Source organism: Magallana gigas, chromosome 5 (genome assembly GCF_963853765.1).
Source record: "Magallana gigas chromosome 5, xbMagGiga1.1, whole genome shotgun sequence".
Classification (NCBI taxonomy): domain Eukaryota; kingdom Metazoa; phylum Mollusca; class Bivalvia; order Ostreida; family Ostreidae; genus Magallana; species Magallana gigas.
Window position 1 is genome coordinate 43,256,608 of NC_088857.1, and position 25,308 is coordinate 43,281,915.

Consider the following 25,308-nt stretch of genomic DNA (forward strand, 5'->3'; position numbering starts at 1 on the left):
TAATATATTTGAATAGATGTAATGGGGGGAAAAATAAATTCAAAATTGTATTTCACTACTAAACCGAAGGGCATTTGCGCCATCTTATTCCCCCATCTTCAAATTTTATGTAATTTTTTTTTGTCTGTTTAAAATGGTTTACTTATGCATTTTGAATGATTAAAACAGAGTTTGAATGTTAGAAATCAAGTTACAAGAGAGATACAGAGATAAGAATTTGTTGTTAAATGCCTGTCAGGAAACTCGAGTCTTGTTTTTGTTTACAAATACAAATGTAAAGTAAAGAAATTGCAATTTCTTTGTCAAAATTACTTGTGGCAAAGAAGATATTTGTATCATTTTGTTCATAAATAATATTTAAAAAGGCAACATTTCATACCTTATCATCAAACTTATACCAATAGTCAATACAACACAAACAAAAACAAGACGAGCTTAGTTTACAAAACAAAGAATGCTTGCTTGTAACTCAATATTTGACTATCGAATTTTGACGAAGCATTAAAAATACCAATATTTCCCATTCTCATTCTAGATATTAAAAATGGAAAAAAATAAAATTGGAAAATTGTAAAAATAAAATTGGAAATTTTTTAGCTGTAATCGTGGGTTGATCCTTTTAATTGATTTGTTCTTAACCCATCTTTTTCAAATACGCATATATCTATTTTCGCACTGTCGGATCATACATGTAATTGTACATTGTGTTTTTAAATGAGGAATGTGACGTATTTTCGTTCAAAATTAATAATCTTCAAGTTCAACTGTTTTCAAAAGTACAAGTCTTCAATTAAGAAGGGTTGTCCCTCTTGTAAAATCCAAATTTCAGCATCACCAGGAAGTCAATCAGGGGTCCTGTGTCCACGGGACGAGTCAGTGGACCCCTGACGTTGTGAGGATGACACAGTTTAGATATTAAAAAAGTAGACCAACCTCATTTCTATTGTCAAGTGCTGTTTTCTGATAAATAAATGAAAATTTGTAGAAAATTTGGATCTCAAAATATTGCTCAGATACATTTGGTCTATAAACTGACCTAACCAATTAACTATAATCAATTAATATCGGGAAAATTATATTCTGATAAGTATGAACATACATGTATAAGTATATGTATCACGGTCAAATTTATGCAGTTCATATATACATATAAGACACGTAAAAAGGAACTGAGTACAGCAAATCATTGTAAATGGTACAATATTTTTTAAAAATGGTAGAATTCTTCAAATTACATGTACCTTATTGCATCTTTAGAATTAACGTTTATGATTCTGATCATCACATCAAAATGTCTAGTAATTAGTAGAATTTATTCAAAATAATTTCGATTAACACCGGCAATCGATTTTTCATTTTCAGTTATTGATTGTTCGTGCACTTTTTCAATTACAAAAGATTGATTTTAGTTCCACGAACGACATTAATTATTATTGTTTGCAGTGCATTTTCCCGGCTCCAAGCAAGTAGTGTCATTTTGCATCTTTCGATGACTCACAGATTTTTGACTAAGCGGAGTGAATTGTTGAGCCGGTCTGGGAGCGCTTCCGCTGAGATGCAGACATTTAGCATCGATTTTTTCCGCAGCAATCAGAAGACGGGGCCCCGAAACAGCATAGGAGAGAATGATGAGTAGAAAAACACACATGAACTCCATGTTTTGACTAGCTGTAAGATTCAAAGCCTCATTCAAATCGCACGTTGTTAGCTGATTGATTTTACCTGGGCAGGTAAGAATGTTTGTAAAACCTTTATTGCATGTTATGTACAGGTAGAAATGAAGGTGACATCTGAGGTGAAGTAAGCTGGTGATGGATGGCTGTTATCGGTCACCCATCAGCATCTATCCGTCTTGCCCCATCAATTCTCATTGCTGACCAGTCTAGGTCCATCAAATCAATCAACAAGCATCTAACGAGCAGCGGGTACGTGCATATATTTACCCTTGAGCATGGATTACCTTGTGCAACTGATCATGTATTTGAGTGAACTGTTATGAGTGAATAATGTTAATTGCATCGCTTAGTTTTGGGTAAACACAGATGTTCTTTTCTTTAAACATTACGGCTGTCTTCGACATGCCGGCAAGAACGTGTTTACAACAAATCTGTAATAATGCACAACATTTTTTTCGTGTCTATTTGATGCTAATCTGTCTCGGCGGTTTTAAATTATGTAATTATAAATGATGTAAGAAATAAGCAGTGCATTGCATTTTGTTTCAGTCTTTACCTACTTTATCTTGTTAAAATTTGAAGTTGGTGATAAAATCAGGCTGATATTGTGGATGGATATACAAATGCACGCAATGAAATCTTTCAATGAATTTATTATACGGATGTACATCTTAATTACTTATAGTAACCAGTATCATATGCAAAGATGTGTGTATCAAATAGATATACTTCAACTTGTTATAAAGCTATATATAGTATCTCTTCATTCTATAGACCAATAGTATATACTAATAACTATATTATCCATGTACTCATTACTCAAGCCCATCAGTGCCGACAAATTAATACTACAATTGTATATATCTTTATATTCTTCCTTTTTTAAAATCATTTTTCCTCTGTGTGTGAAGGTTGATCATACAACCAACAATTACTTGCTTCAACCAACAGAAAAAGATGAAGTATATGTTTAATAAGTGTACATCAAGAGCCCGCGGGCTACACAGGGCAATACTATCCTGTATATAAAGGACAAGGGCACAAAAGATTGCTTCATCAATGTCCGGACATGTTAATTATAAGCAAATTGCACATTTCTTTCAAACAAGGTGTAAGATTTTCTTTATGTAGCAACCGGTAACCATAGTATGGTACTGTTATATAATATAAGATGGACGCCAGGCTCCTTTGTAATATTTTGTTGATCATAATGAGCCTTATCTTTCCCCTTCTATAGTTAATGACGTTTGCAATGTTAAAAAGCAAAGCATGTGTGTAGAAGTGCTTTTGAATTTTATTGTTTTGGCCCTGCAGAAGCCACAGAAAGGAATTCTGGCTATCCCAACAATTGGTGTTGTCTTCTGCAACCGGTTGACGCTATCTGAGACATCTTTACAACCGTAATAAATGTTCAGAACTGCACAAATCATTTCACGAGAGAACGAATTCACATTTGATACAGATTTCATACCTCATTTCAAGGTGGTTTTATAAAAATGTATATTCCAGTTTGGTTTAAGTTTTGGTTGAGCAACAGAACGGCGACTATTGCTTGATTGCACAACATTTATATCAAATATTAATATACTAGTATTACTGAATTTTAGCTGCAAAAGTAAAGCCAGTTATATATCTTTCTATTCTTTCCACTGTTTGTTTAAATTAATAGATCATTAGAAACAAAGGCCCCCACTTTTATTAGAAATCATTTGACTCCCAAGTCAAGATTGATTTTACTGATTTTAGTTTGGTTATCGCGTGTCCATGTTTGGCGACAAATGCGTGGTTTTTACCCCTAATCTTTATTCCATTTGCCATTTGTGAGAACCTTTTTTGTTCTCAAGAAAGCCAAATTTCTAATAACAAGGGGCGATCTAATCTGATGTAAACTATGATAACCCGTAAGTTCATTTCAGGCTATCATTAATGCGGGGAAAGGCCTTTTGTGTACGTATTCTTTGCTATACGTTTTTTTGTTAGGTAATTGTATTATGTTAACATGTATTTTGCCTTAGCTTAAACTAAAAAGAGTGTTGTTTGGACATCATCTTGATGTTCTTTCGTCAGCAATGTCCAATAAGTGTGAATTATTTGCGTCATCCAGGTCATATCCTCGATGCAAGATTTAAACCCATTTTCTAATTTCTCTGCTAGAAGTGATGATTTGTAAAATTCTATTAGTCTAAAATTATGATATAGTTCTCATTAAGAAACCTAATTGTACCTACAATGCATCTTTATAATGCATGAATGATTTCCTATCCTCAGTCCGCTAAATTTCATGCATGGATGTTTCACTAGAATCATATTTATGTAATTTGTTCTACCCACAGGCACTTGGGGTATTGATACCACCCCCCCCCCCCCCCATCTTGTTCTGTTGAAAAGTATAAAAAAAAAACCGAAGCCAATTTTTAACACATTTTTTGTTTGTGTTTTATATGCATAATTCTTTAACGATAATGCAACTTATTCGACTTTAATTTTTAAAATGGCGTTTTTCGACCGACACCTCTATTTTTATACATTTTTTTGTATCTTAATACTAGTAGCTTATATAGTCGAAATGGTTTCATTTTCTATAAAATAATATGCAATTAGAATGTTTTCATCGAGGGAAAGTGATTTTTTTTTAATTTAAAATAGAAACGGCGGCGGGGGAGGGGGTGTTCCATACCTAAGGTACCTGTCTTTCGTGTGTTGCATGTGTTTGGAAACTAAAAGCAAATTTATTATGGTGTCTAATTGTTTCACGTTAGATTTTTATATGCAATTTTGGTTCGAATACATGTGCACTCGCGCACCAAAAGTATGTCATTTTCCCCCCATATATTTAATTGGAAACAAGACTTATTTTTTAAAGGTTTTCTACTGAAATTTTTGACATACATTTAAATATTTTTGACAACTCATTTCTAAAATTTGATATTTCAAACACAATAAAGATATTCTTTGAGAGCTCTACTGTATATCTTTTGCAATATACGAGCGCCGAAAAATCTTACTTTGGATTGTTGGTATCAAACCTCAGGAACAGAACGTTGGAAAAATATTTGAATATGACGCAAAAAAGCTAGAGAAATTATGAATTTATCAATCAAGTTTTTTTGGTTTTTGAAGGGGTTACTTTTAACAATTTTTTAAAAATGTTGGTTTTCAATGAATTATATAGTGAAAAGAAAAAAAATTGATATACTTTTGGCACCTGAGTGTATTTCAACCTTAGAAAACCCATACATTTCAGATGCCTTTTTGTAAATGCTTTCTGTGTTACATGCATGAGGCATAGTTGGGTACGTCTTTGGATTTTCTCAACAATGACACTGATCATGAAATATGCATGATTTTTGGCTGTTCCACAGCACGTGATAAATGATATCTATTAGATTAAAAACTTTGTGAATGACTAAGAATCTCAGGTCTCCCAAAATCGTAATATCACGTTTAGTTCACGTTTTGGCGAAAGAGATTGTGCTCTGTAAATAAACTAAAATCAGTGCATAGAAAAGATTGTGATAAGTAAAAACAACACGAAAAACGTGTGGTGAAACAATGTATTTAGTTACATGATAAGGTGTGCTTCTGTTCGGTTCAAATGCAGAAAAGCTCGTACATTCTTTAAGCAAGTATGTGTGGATGTCTTCTGATGTATTCAAGTTTCTTCCAATTCAAACCTTTGAACTTTGTTGAAGAATTATGAAAAAACCGACATATTAAATTAATTGACAATGGTACATTATTTTATTTTTTAAGTTTCAGCAGTGAGTTTTTTTTACAGTTCACAAACATCCTTGGTAAATGAAATCCATGCTGCAAATAGAATGCAAAGATTCTTTTATTGTCTTTCAGTCTACAACAATTGCTGCGTAGACAATTCTTGTTGTGAAACTGAGAGGTGGGCATCATGGCAGACAAGAAGAAAGACAAAAAAGAAAAATCCCCGGAAGATGATTACGATTTCTTCGCCCCTCACCCCCACCCAACCAAAGTCCGTGTCAGACAGTCGTTCTTTGACCACGTCCCTGATGCTTACGATGGGAAGTCCATAGCTTTCAATGAAAGCCCGAAACGGGGTCAAAAGAAAACCGCGGAAGAGTCCAAACCGGAATCTCCAAAACCGGAAGAGGAAACACCAGCGGAATCCCCGGACAAGACGCCGGTACAGGAAACTATAGCTAACCCAATTACAATGGACATCGTGGCAGCAGATCCATGGGACACGAAAGACTCTGTAAGTTTATAATTGATACGTTTATTTCATTTTTAGCAATTGTCCTTAAACTGTTATAAATAAAACAATTAAGTTGCAAACAAATAGAGCCTTATAACACGAACGATTTCTGGATTATCTTTAATAATAATTCTGGTTTTCGTAAGCTATTTTCATCTCATATCATTCGTACCGAATTATTTAGAGTTAACTGGGGTAAAACTTTTTAACTGAAGAAAGGTCAACTTATGTATGTTTCTTATGCCGATTAAGAGTCTATTTAAAGATCAAGTTAAAATCGTTAAATAAATTGGATTTGAAAACGTCGTTTTTAATACATGAATATATGTTGCCGATAACCGTTGTTTAGTTATACAATATACATGTATATTGCATTTGAATTTTCCCCCGGTACGCCTCCCCCCGAACCCATTCACCGGGTGGAACATACACTGTACACTTACACTCAGATGCAAAATGTTTTGTCCATTTTTTTCTTCTAACTGTATATTTAATTGAAACAAACATTTTTCAAACCATTGCATAAAAAACCCTTTACCAATTTCGAAAAAAAAAAGATTTGAATTATAGATTGATAAATTTAGAATTTGTCTAGATTTGTTGGCTTAAGATATTAATAACACTGGTCCGATCTCTTGTGTATAAGATTTGATAACTGGAATGTAAAGTGGGGTTTTTCGGCTCACATACGGCAATAACATATATAGCAGAGCTCTAAAAATATTATAATATTAAGTTTAAAAAACTTAATTTTACCAGTCTGATTAAAACCATCCCCTTCTCCTTACACTCGTCAAGGTCCCTGACAAATGTAAGGAGAAAAGGGGTGGTTTTAATCAGACTGAAAATTTTACGAATGGCTTGTTAAAAACCATTCGTATGGTTGTCAATAAGTGCAAATTGAAGCTTTACTAAATCACAGTTTATAATATATCTTAAAAATTTTATAGTAGATTTGTTGGATAACTCGGTGACCATAAAAACTCTCTAAAATATGTCTTGTTTTCAATGAAATATATAGGGAAAAAAGAATAGACATGCGCAAATAATAGTAGCGGGAAACAAACCAACTTGCTTATGAAAGTTTTTCTTTCTTTCTTTTTTTATCAAATAACCGTCCCTCACCCCCCCCCCCCCTCCACTTTTGGGTTTATGTAAGGAGGTGTTCCTCCTACCCCTCATACAGGAAAATATTATATTTATGTAGAGCTACAGTATTTACAAGTAATGGTAAATCAAATAGTAGAAATGTTTCAGGATCACTTTCAGTGATCAACATGGCGATGTCTTGACTTTGTCATGTTGTTTGTCTTCGGATAAACTATAGTCTATAGTACATGTAACGGTAAATTAAGTCGTCGCATTCTTCCTTTGCATGTCGGACACGTCTCCTATCGGGAGAAGGTAGAGATGTAGCATTGGGGGGGGGGGGGGGCAGGGGCCCCCTTCTTTATTTTGCAGTGCTCAAACATTTTTTTTAAATTTACATATAGAAAATTATAGAGACATATAAGAAATTGAAGCGAAAATAATGAAATTAACATTGAAATTGAACGTTTGGGTACATGAGTCGCTCCCCCTTCAATTTCAAAAGCGACGCTACGTGCCTGATGGGAATGCCAAATGGGGACCGATATAATTATTGAATTTAACTACAGGAAAACTTTTATTTCTTTGGAAATAAAACTAAGGAATTAAATGAGGAGTTATCTCCCTTTTGTCGACATTTACTTCCCCTGCATGCGTAGTAATTTGGTGTTCCCAAAAAAAGGATAAACTAAATCAACAGGAAAAATAGATAAATAAAATGCGCTCTTAATACCATCTACTGACACTTTACATCCTTTATATAAATTGTTAATTACGAACTATAGCGTTATGCATTTTTTTTATTTTACACTTTTCTGAGTTCTAACGGGTTAAGCGTAGACTTTTCCGCCTTTTTACTACTTGTAATGCAATGGTGGTCCAAAAGTAAAAAGAAAATTTGTTATACAACGAAACATAACCCTTGCAGCTAAGAAACAGTTTGTGCACTCTAAAATGCCGGTAATGTTATAACGACTCTTAATTAAAGACAATGATTCTTTTTTAACGAAAAGAACGAAACTGCTTTAAAAAAATATTGCTCTGAAGCTAAAGCACTGGAGAGAGTTTTATCACTTTCAATCAAATCATTTAACTACACAAGAAACTTCTTCTAAAATTGATAATTATATGGTATAATTATATGGTAATACTATTAATTAGTTTAGATTTTTTAGTAAAATTTTAGTTAAATTTTAGTCACCACTTGGTTGCATAATAGAATTTGGTCTAATGGAAAACTATAGTAGGCCTACTGCTGTATGCCTTCTACTATCGACGTTAGCCTAGCAGATTGGTGTCTGTTATTTTTATCGAGCGCGTTTTCCGGATTTATTTTATCTGTGCCGTCTCCGGGCCTAACATGACGAATTTTATCGACCGAGCATCCATTATTTTCTTATGGATAGTGCCGGCAATAGTTTGAAGAGGCAGTAACGTCATTAATATATTAAGATTTTTAATTAACGAATTCAGTGTGGCTGTGCGTGCACGACTGCTACTTGTGTCATCATCTAACGCGCGAATCTACCTCACTCACTCTTGCACTCACTGCCAAGGCTTTACTCGTTTAGCTACGGGCAGTAGTTTGCAGCTTCTGGATTATTTAATATAGGTTTTAGTGTGCTCTTTCATGACTTTGGTTTATTTGCAAATCGTTAAAGATGAGTAGTCGTACACCAGTTAAAAAAGTCCCCATTCATCTTCAGGTAAGGTTGCATCAACATTTTCATGTTAAAGGTATCTATCTATAGCATATGTCGATTATGGTGTGATGAATATGATCTATAAATTATAATGCATTATGATCATGAAGGCTCTGGCGATCTGAAATTGAGATTTTTTTCAATTTCATACACTGATAACAGTGTTCTTTTAGTTTTAACAGGCATTATTGATAATAATACTGAAATTCTCTCCCTTCTCTGAAACTCTTTTTCAGCTGCAGTGAAACTTTTTCAGAATTCTGTTTATGTAATATATGGTCTCCACCCAAAACCTGTCATGTGTATTGCAATGCACTCACTTGTGTGATGTGAAGTGCTGCAGGTTTATCTCCAAGTATCTTTTCATTTTGTGACATCTGGTATCAGCGCAACAGATGGATGTATTAGAAAATGTAAATCTTTCTAATTACAAAATGCCAGAACTGAGAAAAAGTGCTGCAGTATGAAAGCGATGAACCAAGTTAGAAACAGGCTGCCTGCAAATGTCAGGATATAAACATGAGATGCTTGAATGCAGTGTGTCATCGGGATGATGAAGTCGAGAATTTTCCTAACAGGATCTTTAGGATACTTTTGTTCACATTTCACATTGTGCATGCAGCTAAAAGAATAGCAGTCACAGTGTCTGAGTCAGAGAAAGAATTAAACAAACAGATAAAACAAATAAGAAACCTGTAGCAAGTTATGCATACCAACACATGCATATTGTGATTGTGCCACATACAATGAAGCAAGTGGCTGGTGAGGGCTTGCATGTTGGCAGTGGTTATCAGATTAGGTACTGTACCCAATTATTCGCACATTTTTACGACCAGTGTAAATAGTATTGATTCGGAAAACATGTCAGTCATTTACTTGATCTGACCTACTGGTTTAGAGCTAACCTAACTATTGTAATGTACCCTGTCGCCACAAAATCAATAGCAACTTCAAATGATTTCAGCAATATATCATGCTGATGTAAATATACCAACATGAATGGTTTTATAATGAGAGTAACAGTTGTAATTTATTTCTAAATGGATCAAACAAGCACACTAATTCAAAATACATGTAGATAAAAAAGTAAAGAAAAGAATCTGCAATGCATGCCCCCACCCTTTAAGTAAATGAATCATGCTTGCTTCTAATTGTTATTATGACAATGTCGTGTTTATTAGATAAGATTTCTGTAAAATGTAGCAATGTATAATCATAATCTGTAATCTATATAAGGATGTAAGACAACTTCTGTGAAGCTGATTCAAAATATATATTTTAACAAGTGTTCAAGCTACGGTAGCTTCAGCATGCAGACTGTTGCCAGCATTTGGTTTAAAACTTGTCTAAAGTTATGTCACCTGTTTAAAAGACTTGTAAACAAGTTTAGAGTATTAAATAGCATATCCTTTTCTAATTTCCTCCTTTATTTAAATATATGAAACGCGGACAGGTTCATAAACACCTGTTGCCTTTTCTTTATCTTCTGGTTGCTTCCTTCTAATCTTCTACATTCCAGAAGTTCAACGGCAGATTTAAAATAACTTTTTTTCAACATACTTTGTTCCTAAAATATATATATCCATTCTGACAGAAAGCCAGATCTCTCTCTCTCTCTCTCTCTCTCTCTCTCTTTCTCTCTCTCTCCTCCTCCTCCTCCTCCCCTCCCCCCCCCCCCCCCCCCAAAAAAAAAAGGAGAAGAAAATTTACCAACAGAAATTATATTTACATTTATGTAAATGCCACAAAGAACTGGTTTGCCAGCAAAGATCTGGCATCTCTCTCACAGCGGGATATTCACATACATGACCCCCTTTTCCTTGTGCCAATTTCTCTAACCCCTGTGGTCAGGGGCAAATATGTTGTCTTCTGTAGTTTTAGCTGAGAAATTTTAAAGAAGCCATGGTTTTGGTAAGAAGGTAATTCATTGATTTTGCTCTGCCTCCCTTTTGCTTACTGCTGCAAAATTATTGTATTGATTGGTTGTCTGGTCAGGTTTAATGGCCCTCTAGGTTACTGTAAGATTTTGTGGTGAATGATCATATACTGGTATTCGTACATTTGATGCACAATCTGCTTATCAAGCTTTTGACCAGCAATCTTGTGCAAGACAAAAATTCTGTAGAAGGGGTTGAATTAATATAGATAATTTTTCCAATTTGTAGACTACCTAGTAGTTAAAAGTAAAAAAGTTACTTTGGAAGCTCAAAATATGCAGTTGACTCTGTGCTACATTTTTGTAACTTACTAATTGATTTGAATATATATCTTTCTGTTTGCAATGACTTTACTTAGTTGTGCATTCATATATATCTGTAGGTTCATCATAGACAATCCTAGAGGTGTATGATTCAAGCTGTGATAAATTCTTAATCATTTAAGGTTTTGAGATGAATTCTTTTGCAGGTGATTGCACTCAGAAACCATCTTTTGTTTCCTTCCATTCAGAATTATACTTTGATAAATTTGGTTCTTGAAACATGCTGTAGATTATTTTTTTAAACTAATAATTCTGCCTAGATTTGTGTAGATGTCTGTGTACTATACAGGTCTAGATCAGATTATGTTGTTTATTTAAATGAAGATATTGTTGAGCATGTCCTTCTTTATGAAGGCTTACATGATGGTCTTATATTTTCTCCATAAGTGCTCACACCTTTTTACTAGAAAGAAATTTTGCAGAGAAATACATACCGGGTAAAAGCCTGTTCTTGCAGAAGAATAATACACATCAAGTTATCAATGCATGTTTTAAATGATAAATCATTAAATCACTGTCTTGCATACACCATTAAACCAAATCTTACCTAAAGTGCATCACAAGTCTAAAGCAATCCATCACATCCATCTTGCTCAGTTAATGGGAAAATGTTAGTCACAACATTAAGTAAAATCAGGATTAAATTACCCCAATAATGCATTCATTATGATTTTAATCTGGTTAACATGACAAATCGAAGCATGATCAATACGGCTAATCTAGTTTACAAGGCGTACACAAATGCCTGCATTTTGAAAAGATTATGCATTGATGTCGGAGGTTCATGAAAGCTAAAATCGTTAAGTCAGCTAGCCTTTAATCAGATTGCGGTTGATGCAGTTAATAAGTAATAGCAGTAATATAGTATATATCCCAAGGGAAAATTTCTCTGATGGGTAAGGAAGGGGTAATTTAATTTTTGTAAGCAACAGCATGAAAGCATTTCAAAAGGAATCATATTTCATGGCAGTGAATTGGAGAGTTGTTTTCTATTCATGCAGTTTCATTGTCATATTGTTTGAATAACTTGCATGGGTTATGAATATCTGGAGCAAGTACACCTATTGTTTGCTCATGCAGATTTTATAATATATGTAACTGCATTTTCTTTGCAAAATTGTTTTGGGTTTCATTCATTGGATAATTGATATATTGTGCTTTATTAAACTCAGTCATAATTGTTTGAGGTGTGACACTGACCGGCAATACTGGTATCAGGTTTTACATCTTTAACAGCAAAATTGGGTGATTTAAATGGACATTTAATTCATTCACCTCTGCTGGGCCCCACTGTATATGGAATAGAAACCCAAGAACTTTAAAAACCGTCCTTATCAAAAGTTTGCAATGATTTGTACCTTTTGTGGCCCAAATCATCAAAGCGTGGTTGTTGATTAAGATTCCGGGATCAGTATCTAGCAGTGTGACCTGGCACAAAGGGTTAGTTCACAGGTGAAACATGGAGAGTGCTGAAGAAAAGCAGGTAAGGGAGAATGATTAGTGCCGGTAGTTTATAGGTGTAACATGGAGAATTCTATACACAAACATGTGGAGGAAAAGGTATGGAGAGCTTTACAGATAGTTGTAGGTATTGGTAGGCTATGTACATACAAAATAAATAGATTTCCTTGGGAAACGCACTGCTAGGTAAATGAGTGTGGCCTGGGGGATTTGGTTATGTAGCTATCTTTGGCCGTGTTTTGTGGGCTTGTTAGAGGTGTTGTGTCGTTTTTATGGGGTAATGGCTGGTGTCAATATTGAAAGCTATCATAAATGTTTTTGTAAACGTTCATGTCTGGCTGGTGGAATTATCAAAACAGAGGACTTTATTAAAAGGACAGCCACCCAAAGTCACTGATTATTCTCACAATGATTAAAGAGTCTTTAGTGTATTTATTTAGTAAATAAACACTTGTTCTACCGTTAAGGAATCTCAGATCATATAGAGGAGATCTTGATTTTCATTGCATGCACCTATGACTCAGTTGAGTAGTTTTGCACAAGACAGCAACTGTGAAGAAATAAGTTGGCAATGAATGAGCTGATGTGAGTGAGCAATGAGGTGAAGCATGGAGTAAGAGGTGCATGACATTGACAGCTTTATAAACAGGTCTTGGCTACAGAGTGAGCCATCAAGGGCCGAGCTAAGTAACAGGATAACCCTGTGGAGAAATGTTTGATTGACAAGGTTAACCAGGATTAGAGGGTTAGATCAGTGTAGTAGCAAGGACTGTCATTTCTGACTGTGGTGGTACAACAGTGTTGCATGGTCACACACTGTGTCAAGATGTCGGAATGTGTATAATGTGTGTAAACACATTTCCATCATTAATGAACTAAGATTGGGTTTCGTGATATGAAATTTCTTTTAGGTTGATGTGTTTCCCCTGTTTTTATGTAAAGCTATGTTCTGTTATGACTGGGGCAATTTAGGGTCATTATCCCTGTTAGCTGCACATCACAGCTGGAAATGTTTTATTCCTGTGAATAATATTTAACAGTTGATGGATAACTCAAAGTTTTACAACTTCCAGTTTATGGAAGAAAGTATACACCACACAACACAAAGTAAACTACTTTAATTCTCTTAAGAACACGAGATTTACATTTCCTGGATTTGCATTAGACATGTTTTGAGGGTTTCCAAAAAGCTTTCACAACAGATGGCTCGTGTCAGAGCTGACTATAGAAAAGAAAGAAGGAGTTTATTGATTTTGTCTGCAGCGGGAGACACTTAATCATAATAAACATGGCGACTAGTCTGCAGGGAGAATTATGGTTACACACAGAATAGGGAGAGATCTGCAGTGATGCATTTTACTAGTACCCAGTCTGAATAATAATATCTGCTTATTGATGAACTAATGTATAAATAGCTCTGCAGTTTAGTATTGATGCATCAGTCAATGACATTATTGACTTAACCATAATAAAGAATTTGAACAAAGGGAGAAAACTCATAGAAATTGATGCAATTTTGGTGCATGTATTTTGATATATTTACATGTACCAAGTATTATTCCCTCTATTTCTTACGATAACTTATAGTTAATTCATAGCTCTATAGAAACAGCCAGACTGAAATCTACATGCCCCGTTTATCGATTGGTTGAAATCTACAGAGGCTGAAACTAACAGGACAGATATCGACATGCCCTGTTTATCGATTGATCCAAACCTAGAGTGACCTCTAGGAAAAATCACGGACTGCACGAAATAATCATGACAATGTCAGACTTAAAGTCTCGCAGGAGATGATTTAGCTGTTACTTTTAGCTAACGTACTTATGTACATTAACAGTAATTTAGTGAATTTTACTTACTTTTCATAATCAATTCATCAATTAGCTAAAAGAAAGATGTTAATACATGTATAAACAATAAAATGCTTTCTTTGATGATTCATTCGGGTTATGAAGGTAGCGATCATTGCTGAAAAAAATTACATAACCCACTAACGCGTGTTATGTATTTTTTCTGCAATGTCGCTACCTTCATATCCCGAATGAATCACCAAAGAAAGCATTTTATTGTTTATATAAATTTGCATCGAAAAAGTAGGCTTTCATAATATCTAAAGGTAGAATTTCTCAGATAGTATCAGAAAAAATGTATTGATTTTCTGTGTTGGGAGAAAATCCTCTGCTTTGCTGCAGATCCAGTGCAGTTCTGCAGATATTGATTTTAACTGAATCATACTGAATTATAGCAATTCTCTGCTTGTAAGAGAAAAGACTACTTTTGTAGAACAGATCCTTGTCTTACTAGAGGCAAACAATAGCTTGGCCATTCAGAGATTTATAAGGATGGAATAACTTAATGTGCTACATTTTAATGAGTCAGATCCTTTGCAGGAAGTCCTCTTTAGTGTAAAACTACCATAATCTGATTCTGTAGTAACAGTTGTTTAAAAGGAGTTATGTGCTCTTTGCCACATGTATTCAGGAAAATCCTGAATAACTTCCCTGATTCGAAATCGGATGATCGTTGCGAGGGGGATGGTCAAGAAATGGCAAGATCCCAGGTGGAGGATCACAATTGTGACGGGTGGATATGTGGTTGTGAACAGCATAGAGTAAGGAGGTGTTCTGAGTAAACGTATGGTGACCTCAGATACACCGACAAAGGCTATTGTCTGATATGTTTTATACGCTTTTGATGTGTATGCATTCTGTAAAGGGTATTTGAATTTTCAGCAGATTTTGTACTTGTCTGCTGTTGAAGATATGATCATGCATTTATTTATCAAAAGATACATGACTATTTATTTAATATCACCAACTGATGACAGTTTGCATGTAAATTCATAATTGGTTTGTTTTTACATGTACCAGACTGTCCACATTTTAATGCAAGTGTATATTCTGTGTATGATATATTTGTGTTTTATTTTCAGAGTGCTCAGTCCCGTCTGTTGATCAAGGGAGGTAAAATTGTGAATGATGACCAGTCCTTTGATGCAGACATATACATAGAAGATGGAATTATCAAGTGAGTCATTATTATTATGCTTTGATGTTTTAAAGCATGCTACTTATCTATTTATAGATTAAAAATTGGAGCATCATCAAATTTGATTAAAAAAAACCTTAATGCATGAAAGAATTTGCGATACATGTTTTTGCCACCTGTTTGCTGCTAATCATAAAGATTATATGTGTTTACTTCTGATTTGTAGACAGGTGGGAACTAACCTGGTTATACCAGGTGGTGCTAGGACAATTGAAGCCAGGGGTAAACTTGTCATGCCGGGTAAGCAAGCAAAGCCTAGAAACTCAACTTACTGTAAATTTTCTTGTGTGCAAATTAATGCAATTACAAATGTAATACAGAAAACAACCCTGTATTTCCATCAGCTATCATTTTCTGTTTAAACTTTAAAGAAAAGAATACTTTCTTCATGTGTATTTAGGACAAATCATCTCCATGATATTGCATTATGAATGAGAATGAAAATGAAAGTGTATGTAACGGTATGTACATGTTCCAATTTCAGGTGGCATTGACACCCACACTCACATGCAGTTACCCTTTATGGGCACCTATGCAGTGGATGACTTCTACAGTGGTACAAAAGCTGCTCTTGCAGGAGGAACCACCATGATCAGTAAGGCTTGGGGAAACTATGTGTTTAAGAGACATAAAGCTCCATGAATTGATATTCTTTCTGATAATCTTTCCTATGTGATATACTAGCTTCTTGCCTGATCTACATGTATAAGAAACTTAGAACTCCATGAGCTGAGAATCTTTCGTATGTGATGCACTAGCTTACTTGTCTGATGTAATGTTGTTAACAGTTACTTGAAAATCAACTTGTTTATCAGTATATGTATCCAAAAGCTGTCTAATGTAGAATTGTGTTATGTAAATGGGTTACTTCTGGTTACAGTTGACTTTGTGCTGGACCAGAAGGGTGTGTCCTTGCTGGAGGCCTATGACAAATGGAGGGGGTGGGCAGACCCCAAGGTGTGCTGCGACTATGGGCTCCATGTAGGGGTCACCTGGTGGAGTGATCAGGTAGCCAAGGAGATGGAGACACTGTGTGCTGAGAAAGGTAGGATCATAGTGGCCAGAAAGTAAACCTGAGTTCATGTAGAAGTTAAGCTAGTAATGAAGATATGGAGAAGAAGTATAATGCTTTTATTTCATCTTTGTTTTTAGGTATCAACTCCTTCAAAATGTTTCTTGCCTACAAAGATGTATTTATGTTGAATGATGATGAACTGTACGAGTCATTTAAACGCATTAAGGAGTTGGGAGCGCTTGGAATGGTGCATGCAGAAAATGGACATCTGATTGCAGAGGTGAGATCCTTTTGAGTGCCGGTGGGAGAGAAGACGATCATTATAAACCGATGTTGACTTGTGTGTAATTTTAAATCTTTGATGTTTCTTAATTACAGAAATCAAAAGAAATGTTGAAAATGGGAATCAGTGGACCAGAGGGCCATGAGATGTGTCGACCTGAAGAGGTAAGCTGTAGTCTCAAGTTGTGCAAGACATATAATTATATACATATAAATACTAAAACCTATAATTAATTTCTTATGAAATTACCGGTACTTACAAGTTGATGGATGGGATTTTATGTCTTCCCGAATATTTGCCTATGTACATACACTGGTATTGATGGTGTATTTTCTAGGTTGAGGCAGAAGCTACTCAGCGAGCCATCACCATTGCTAACCAGGCAAACTGCCCTCTGTATATTGTCCATGTCATGAGTAAATCCTCAGCGGACGTTGTGTCTAAGGCCCGCAGAGAAGGTATAACATCATATACTTTAAACCAAAAACATTTCTTATTTCTCTTTAACTTGTAACACAGATCTTTACTGTTGAATGTGAAAGCTGCAAGGGCCCAAACTGTGGAATCATTAGATTTCGTAATGGCTCAATTTTCGTGGAATTCGTGGGTACTTCTCATCCATGAAATAACATCCTTCACGAATTGATAAATTAGTGTAATAAAGTCATATTTCCTTTTGTAGATATATAAGAATACATGAAATTACGTCCACACAAACCTGTAAAATTTAAGCCATCCACAAAATTTGGCCCCAACGAAATTTAATAATTCCACAGTAGTTACAATGATGTTATCATAAATACAAAGGAATTGGTGAAGGTAAAATGGGACAGAAAAGTACTGGTTACATTCCAGTTTAATTTCAGTGTTTAGTTATCATAAACTATTGAATTGCATGTGTTGATATGCACACTCCATTCCAAACCATATCATCTGTATGATGCATCCAAAACTAGAACTTGTTATTTCATTTGAAACATTGAGTCACTCTTCCTGGATAACAGGGCTAGGTCAATACTGTACTTAGCCGAATCGGTACATATCATGATGCCTAAGATGCAATACAGTACATATCACATACATTGCAATTAAAAAAAAGTCACCTTTCCTGAGAATGGCATATACATATATGTAGATATTAGTAGCCACACTGTGTATTGTATGAAAGATTACAGTCAATGTAGTATGATGTTGATTGAATTGCAGGTAAAGTAGTATTTGGTGAGCCGATAGCTGCCAGCCTGGGTACAGATGGTACCCACTACTGGAACAAGTGCTGGAGACACGCAGCGGGCCACGTTATGGGGCCACCACTGAGGCCTGATTCCAGCACCCCAGGATATCTGATGGATCTGCTAGCCAAGTAGGTGATATCTTAAAATGGACGAATTCCTTGGAAAAACACAATTCCTTGGAAATGTATATCACAAAATTTTGATAGTAATGATTCATTGTTATAATTGAGACTCAGAGTATTTATTTTGTAGAAAAACAAATGTAAAGATTTAAAAAATGAAATATTTTTAACATTTGAGACCATATCATGTGTATTAATGTCTAAGTTACTGGTAGTACAATTTGATACTCATGCATGTATCTGTTTACCTATCATCAGCTTGAATGAAGTTCACACAATTGTTCCTGAGAATTAGATAATTATACTGTGACAAAGTTGCAGTGTGACTAGATCATTCTCTACATCTATAATACAATGTTTTGTTCTGTCTTTTTCAGTAATGATTTACAAGTGACAGGGACAGATAACTGTACGTTCAGTGCAGACCAGAAAGCGCTAGGCAAAGACGACTTCAGGAAAATCCCTAATGGAGTAAACGGAGTGGAGGACAGAATGTCCGTCATATGGGAGAAAGGGGTGGTAAGGAATTACCATCATTCTATTTTGATAATTAAGTCTCCTAGCATTGATCTTTTTTTTCATATATTCTTATTTTATATCAAACTTTTTTTTTTAGAATTCAGCAAAGTAAAGAATATTTATGAATTTGATATTTGTCATAATGTGCAAAATTTTATTAGAATGTGATATACATGTATTATGAACAAATGCATGTACATTTAGCAGCACAAAATGAAATTTTTCAACATGAAAAATTGAAAATCTTAAACATATTTTATATATAAGGGGTTAATACTTGTGTTGTTTTTATTAAAAATCTCTCAAAACAAACACCAATACATTCCTCAAGTTTTGCTTTAGGTAATGTTTTCCTACATGTTTGACTAAAAGGTATGTACAAACTTTATTCTTTTTTTCAGCATTCTGGAAAAATGGATCCATGTAGATTTGTAGCTGTAACTAGTACTAATGCTGCCAAAATATTCAATATTTACCCACAAAAGGTAAAATGGATTCATTTGTTAACTTGTAACTTAAACATAATATTTGGTAAAATAGCTTTCCTTTTATTAGCTCACCTGAGCTGAAAGCTCAAGTGAGCTATTCTGATCACATTTTGTCTGTCGTCCGTCTGTCCGTCCATCCATAAACTTTTCACATTTTCAACATCTTCTCAAGAACTACAAGGCCAATTTCAACCAAACTTGGCACAAATCATCCTTAGGCAAAGGGGATTCAAAGTTGTGAAAATTAAGGACCACACCCGTTTTCAAGGGGAGATAATTAGAAATTAATGAAAAATTTAGAGAAATTTTCAAAAATCTTCTTCTCAAGAACCAGAAAGCCCGGAAAGCTGAAACTTGTGTGGAAGCATCCTCAGGTAGTGAAGATTCAAAGTTGTGAAATTCATGACCCCCGGGGGTAGGGTGGGGCCACAATGGGGGGTCGAAATTTTACATAGGAATATATAGAGTAAATCTTTAAAAATCTTCTTCTCAGAAACTAATCAGCCAGGAAAGCTGAAACTTGTGTGGAAGCATCCTCAGGTAATGTAGATTCAAAGTTGTGAAAATCATGATCCCCGGGGGTAGGGTGAGGCCACAATGGGGGGTCGAAATTTTACATAGGAATATATAGAGTAAATCTTTAAAAATCTTCTTCTCAGAAACTAATCAGCCAGGAAAGCTGAAACTTGTGTGGAAGCATCCTCAGGTAGTGTAGATTCCAGGTTGTGAAATTCATGACCCCCGGGGGTAGGGTGGGGCCACAATGGGGGGTCGAAGTTTTACATAGGAAAATATAGAGTAAATCTTTAAAAATCTTCTTCTCAGAAACTAATCGGCCAGGAAAGCTGAAACTTGTGTGGAAGCATCCTCAAGTAGTGTAGATTCAAAGTTGTGAAAATCATGATCCCTGGGAGTAAGGTGAGGCCACATTGGGAGGGCGGGGGGTGTTAAAATTTTACATAGAAATATATAGAGTAAATCTTTAAAAATCTTCTTCTCAGAAACTAATCAGCCAGGAAAGCTGAAACTTGTGTGGAAGCATCCTCAGGCAGTGTAGATTCAAAGTTGTGAAAATCATGATCCCTGGGGGTAGGGTGGGGCACAATGGGGGGTCGAAGTTTTACATAGGAATATATAGAGTAAATCTTTAAAAATCTTCTTCTCAGAAACTAATCAGCCAGGAAAGCTGAAACTTGTGTGGAAGTATCCTCAGGTAGTGTAGATTCAAAGTTGTGAAAACCATGATCCCTGGGGGTAGGGTGAGGCCACATTGGGGGGGGGGTGTTAAAGTTTTACATAGGAATATATAGAGTAAATCTTTAAAAATCTTCTTCTCAGAAACTAATCAGCAAGATGATTCTTTATAATTGTTAAGACATTGGCTCCAGGACAATTCTTCGGCCTCACAAGAAGGTTCAGAGTTTGATGTAGCTAAATATCCCATATATAAACAATTGTAAAGGATCTTTTTGAGAACTGCAATACTCAACATGTGATATGACTATAAAATTGAAGCAAGCAGCTATTTTTTCATTAGAATCTTTTTGTATTACTGTATTGAGTTATTGCCCTTGATTTATGGATTCTTGATTATTTTAATTAATGCATCCACTGTTAACCAATTATTGTAATGATTATTTTTATACAATAATAAAAATTCAATGTATATAAGTTGTTCTGCATAAGACGTTTTGGGTTAGGCCGGATTAGTTTGTTTATTTTTGATTTCCAATTTTTAGATACTATGAATTATTTTAGGCCGGCACATATATAGGGACAGTGTCTAAAGCATTATGATGATAGACTGTTTGGGGTTAAACTTAAACAGGTACGAATAGATTGAGTGTGTGGACATCCCTACTCTGTCTATACTTCGTGTTTTCTAACCTTCGATATAGAGTGTGCGGTCACTCCTGCCCTGTATCTCATTAATACAAGTGTGCAGTCATACCTGCTTGTAGTGGTTGCGGCGGTGGTGCTCTGTATGGTCATCCCTGCTGGTGTTCAGGCCTTTCAAGCACAAGTGTGCGGCACTCCCTGCTTGCGGTAGGTTGAGCTGTTAGCGCAAGTGTGCGGTCATCCCTGCTTGCGTTAACGTTGGTACCTGTTGAGTTGCGTAGGTGTGCGGTCATCCCTCCCTGCGTAATGTTGAGTCCCTATATATATGCAGGAGCGGTGATTAAAGTCTGCTCTTATAAATATTGGCAGCAATCAGGGCTATCCGAGTTCCAAAGGGGAAAAATGGATTTTATTTATACAGGATCTACATGTATTATTGTACATTGTCCAGATTGTTTGTATTATGACTCCATTAAGCTGACTTTATGATACCTATTGTTCCTCAGGTGAGCGATGTGGCCCATGGGTCTCTTGTTTTCATTTGTAGCAGTTGCCACATTTTGTCATCTAAAAAATTAATTAAGTTGTTAAGGACATTTAATGGTTATAATGAATTTGTAATGTAGACAAGATTCATCATGTATATACATTTGAACAGGGCCGTATAGCTGTAGGATCTGATGCTGACATTGTAATCTGGGATCCCAAAGAGTCGAGGACTATCTCAGCTAAGACTCATCACCAAGCTGTAGACTTCAACATATTCGAAGGCATGGTTTGCCATGGTGTCCCGGTCTATGTCATTACAAATGGTCATGTAGTCTTGGACGAGGGGCAGGTAACTTACAGACTTTGTTCTATTTCCTCTTCTTTGCACTGCTAGAGTTGCCTCTCTTGGCGTATGTTTAATCAGTGTAGGTTTCAGTGGTTTTTATGTTTGTTGTAGTTGAAAGTAACCCAGGGAATGGGCAGATTTATTCCAACCCCATGTAATGCTGAAATGGTCTATGGAAGGGTTGCGAAGCGAGAATTGGTAAGAAAACTAGTTCAAAATCAGAACAGGTAAATTAAAAAAAACATATTTGAATATTTCATAAAATTTACAAATGCCAATGAATTTACAGGCCAGAATGCCACAGAAAGTGGAGAGAGATCCTTACACTGGTCCCGTGGTCAAGATAGAGAACCAGGATGAGGTCCCTGGAGTGAAGAGAGACGAGAACCCAATCGTGGGGGACACTGCTTCCTTCGCACACAGCAGACCCCCAACAAGAGGTGGTGGCAGAAACTTACAAGATTCCTCTTTTGCTCTTAGTGGTAAGCATACTAACTCACGGTGGAAATTTTGGTGTCCTTTTGAGAATTACGTTGGTTTTTTGTTAAATTTTCTTACCCTTGCCACTAGTATGTAGAACAGAATTCAAGCATTCATTTGTCATGTTCTCTTTGTTTTCATTTAAAAAAGAAAGTAATAGAACACACCAAAATTTTACTGTCGCTTTTAATAATGCATGCATTATATAATGTAATCTTTTCCCAAAAAATTTCAATCTTTGACAATTAAAGCTCTGGGGATTTATAAGGTTGTCGTTCAAAACTTGTTTTAATGCTCTCAAAGTTCTTAAGTAATTTAGATGAACTAAGCATTTCAAAGTAAGTGTCCTCATCTTCTTTCATTAACTCAATCTGGTGTGGGTCTTTGTGGCATGTACTCAAAGGAAATTCTACGGCATGTGAAAAATTTAATGAGCTTTACAACTTAATAACAAAAGTATTAATGTTGGAATCGTTGGTGGAAGTTCAGAAGTCACCTGTGTAAGCATGTCACAAAACTTTAAAATAATAAAACCTTAGTTGTTTGAAAATCCAGCTGTGAAAACTGCATGAGTCTGTTTGTTTTCTGTATTTGATGATTTACTCATATCTACCATATAATGTAACAAACCTATATATAAATCATATAAATGTACATCTTTGTATTTAGTTACGTATAGATCTAATCATTACTACAAAATGTAAAGCTATGTAAATTGTTTTTGTTGACTAAGTATTTGTAGATCTTGTTTACACTTTTCTGATTTTTGGAAACATTTTGTCGTCGCATTCCTACCTATTTGGAATATGTATGCACAGCTTGTAGGAGTGTGCCTGAAAAATGGCACGGCATCTTAAATTATAATGACAGAGCCTTTTGTTTGTATTTTGTGTCTGTGTAATGTAACTGTTATTGTGTCAACATGTAGGGTCATCTGCCTAGTGACTGGTTGTATTTATTAAAGTAACATTACATGTATGTGTCAAATTAACTCCTCTTCAACAGTGATGTGTAAATCTTCGCTGGACTCTAGCAGTTGATGTATGTGTAGTTGATTTAGACACTTCACGTATATATCTATAACTTTTATTTTACTTGACTACAGGTGAACAGTTTGATGACAAGGCCCCACGCCGTGCACAGATCCGGACATCCAACCCCCCGGGAGGCAAATCTTCTGGCCTCTGGTGAGCACAGCAAGAACTGATGGTTCATGGGGCCACTCACAAAATCTACATAGGGAAGCTTTTTTATTGTCGCTTTGTGAAAATACTTATTCAACTGCTGAGAGAGGGGAATTTCTTTGGAGTTAGTGTTGTGTTCAGGACATGAAACCATCTATCAACAAGGCATCACAGAATCCATCTGAGAAGAGGAAGGGAGTGCCTTCAATTAACAGTCCAAATTTTGTCAAATCAAGTTCTATTTGATATAACCAGTGTATTTTCTCTCAAGTTTTTAAAGTATTCAAGTTTATATTGTGTCTGTCAGTACTTGTGATAAAGCCCAAATGGACACTGTATAAATGTTCATAAATATGCATGTTGGAAAGTTTATTATATATTTCTTGTGTAACAAATCAGAAATTTTACCAAAAACCCTTTTTTATAAATTTTCAATGTGATTCTGATGTTGTCTGCTATTGCTATCGGTTGTGTCTATTTTTTGGCGAAAGTCCATTATTTTGTCTCTGAATATACAAAATCACATCTAAAGGGGATCCAAATAGATGGTGCACTCATTGAAGTTCTGATTGTGAAGCAGAGTCGGAGGTGATGTACTAAGGCTGGTTTTGCATTTTATTCCAATCAGTTCAGTTAAAGGCAGCCATTATGTAACTTGTTTTGCGTCCATCTTGTTGTAGATCTACTTGTTATAAATTCCACTGAATAGGTAAACAACTAGTATTATTATTTTCATTAGGACTAGTTATTAGTCCATGTTAAGCTATTCTAAGAAGATGACAACATTAATGATTTCTTAAATTGTTCAATGTTAAATTTTTTTAATGCTAGTCAGAATGAAGTTGAAACCATGACTTCGTGTTGGAGTGTTAAATATGATTTTAATCTAGGAGCTGAATGGTTACATTGAATGAAAAACCAAGAGACTGTCTTATCAGTATTTATCCAGTTATCAGGGCTTTTTACTACATGTATTTATTTCCTAATCTATGTGTCTGCAAGTCAATTACTATATACAATAGTTGTAGCACTGCCTCTAGTAAGACTTGAATGTAGAATGTATTCTGAATCTAGCATGTATGAATTAATAAACAGTTAAAACTACTCTTGTGTCATGGTTTACTATCTGTATGAGAAAGAGAGGCCATGCATTTGAAGTTTGTCTGAATGAAGAGATGCAGGTACTTGTCTTGTAACAGTAATTACATGTACTTAAAAATATCTGTGGTATTTGATGTACATGTGTATGTGTTGGGGAAAAAACCCTTAATTTCAAGTATGTCTTAAGGTATTCAATGTATAATGAAGGGATATTGAACATTTTAAAATAATATTTAGTTAGATGTGTATTGCTAGATAACAAAGTGAAATGTATCACATTCACATGACTGATACTGTAGTAACGTTTAAGAAGCTGGCAATTTTGCACCTTAAACCGTTTTTAAGAGTTATTTACCCTTGATGAGAAAAATAAAATTTTAATTTTGTCAAACTATTTGCGGTATTATTTCATATTTTAATAAAGAGAAAATTTATGTGCATATTCTCCAAGAGATTTGTATGAAGTTCATGTTACTTATTACAATATCTTAATAAAACATGTGTTGCCCATATACTTCAGCGTAGAATTTCAGGTGCAATTCATTGGACAATAATCAAAATTTTGATAATTCTTTTGGTGGAGTTTATGTTTTTGATAACTCTTTTAAACTTATATCTTGACTAAGAATATAATACAATGCATTTATTAGGTACAAAATGTGGTCGTTATAGATTGAATACTATAATCCTCGACAATTCAAAATCAAGGACGCTGACTCCTTCATTCCAATCACAT

The 25,308-nt window shown here is 35.1% G+C and overlaps 1 protein-coding gene across 7 annotated transcripts; it reads left to right on the forward strand.

Moving 5' to 3' along the window:
* Nucleotides 1-1,532: 1,532 nt before the first annotated feature.
* On the forward strand, nucleotides 1,533-24,575 carry LOC105340590 (dihydropyrimidinase). 7 transcript variants are annotated; one of them, XM_011446722.4, is made up of 16 exons: nucleotides 1,533-1,730; nucleotides 5,526-5,907; nucleotides 15,356-15,450; nucleotides 15,638-15,711; nucleotides 15,956-16,066; nucleotides 16,352-16,516; nucleotides 16,624-16,766; nucleotides 16,865-16,933; nucleotides 17,107-17,227; nucleotides 17,976-18,132; nucleotides 18,504-18,645; nucleotides 19,047-19,130; nucleotides 21,631-21,810; nucleotides 21,919-22,005; nucleotides 22,097-22,289; nucleotides 23,393-24,575. In XM_011446722.4, exons 2-16 carry the CDS (start codon nucleotides 5,581-5,583, stop codon nucleotides 23,476-23,478), a joined length of 2,034 nt encoding a protein of 677 aa, XP_011445024.3. In that variant the 5' UTR covers nucleotides 1,533-1,730; nucleotides 5,526-5,580; the 3' UTR covers nucleotides 23,479-24,575. The 7 variants fall into 7 exon arrangements, with proteins under 7 accessions (XP_011445024.3, XP_011445025.3, XP_011445030.3 ...); XM_011446723.4 differs by having other exon boundaries at nucleotides 22,097-22,247; XM_011446728.4 differs by lacking the exons at nucleotides 1,533-1,730; nucleotides 5,526-5,907 and adding an exon at nucleotides 7,870-7,956.
* The last annotated feature ends 733 nt before the right edge of the window (nucleotides 24,576-25,308 follow it).

Bases quoted from the DNA above. Each gene is read 5' to 3' on its own strand.
- LOC105340590 (XM_011446722.4), top strand. From the start codon at position 5,581: ATGGCAGACAAGAAGAAAGACAAAAAAGAAAAATCCCCGGAAGATGAT. The intron at 16,767-16,864 runs GTGAGATCCTTT...TCTTAATTACAG, and splicing joins ATGGACATCTGATTGCAGAG to AAATCAAAAGAAATGTTGAA. The intron at 22,006-22,096 runs GTAAGAAAACTA...ATGAATTTACAG, and splicing joins GGGTTGCGAAGCGAGAATTG to GCCAGAATGCCACAGAAAGT.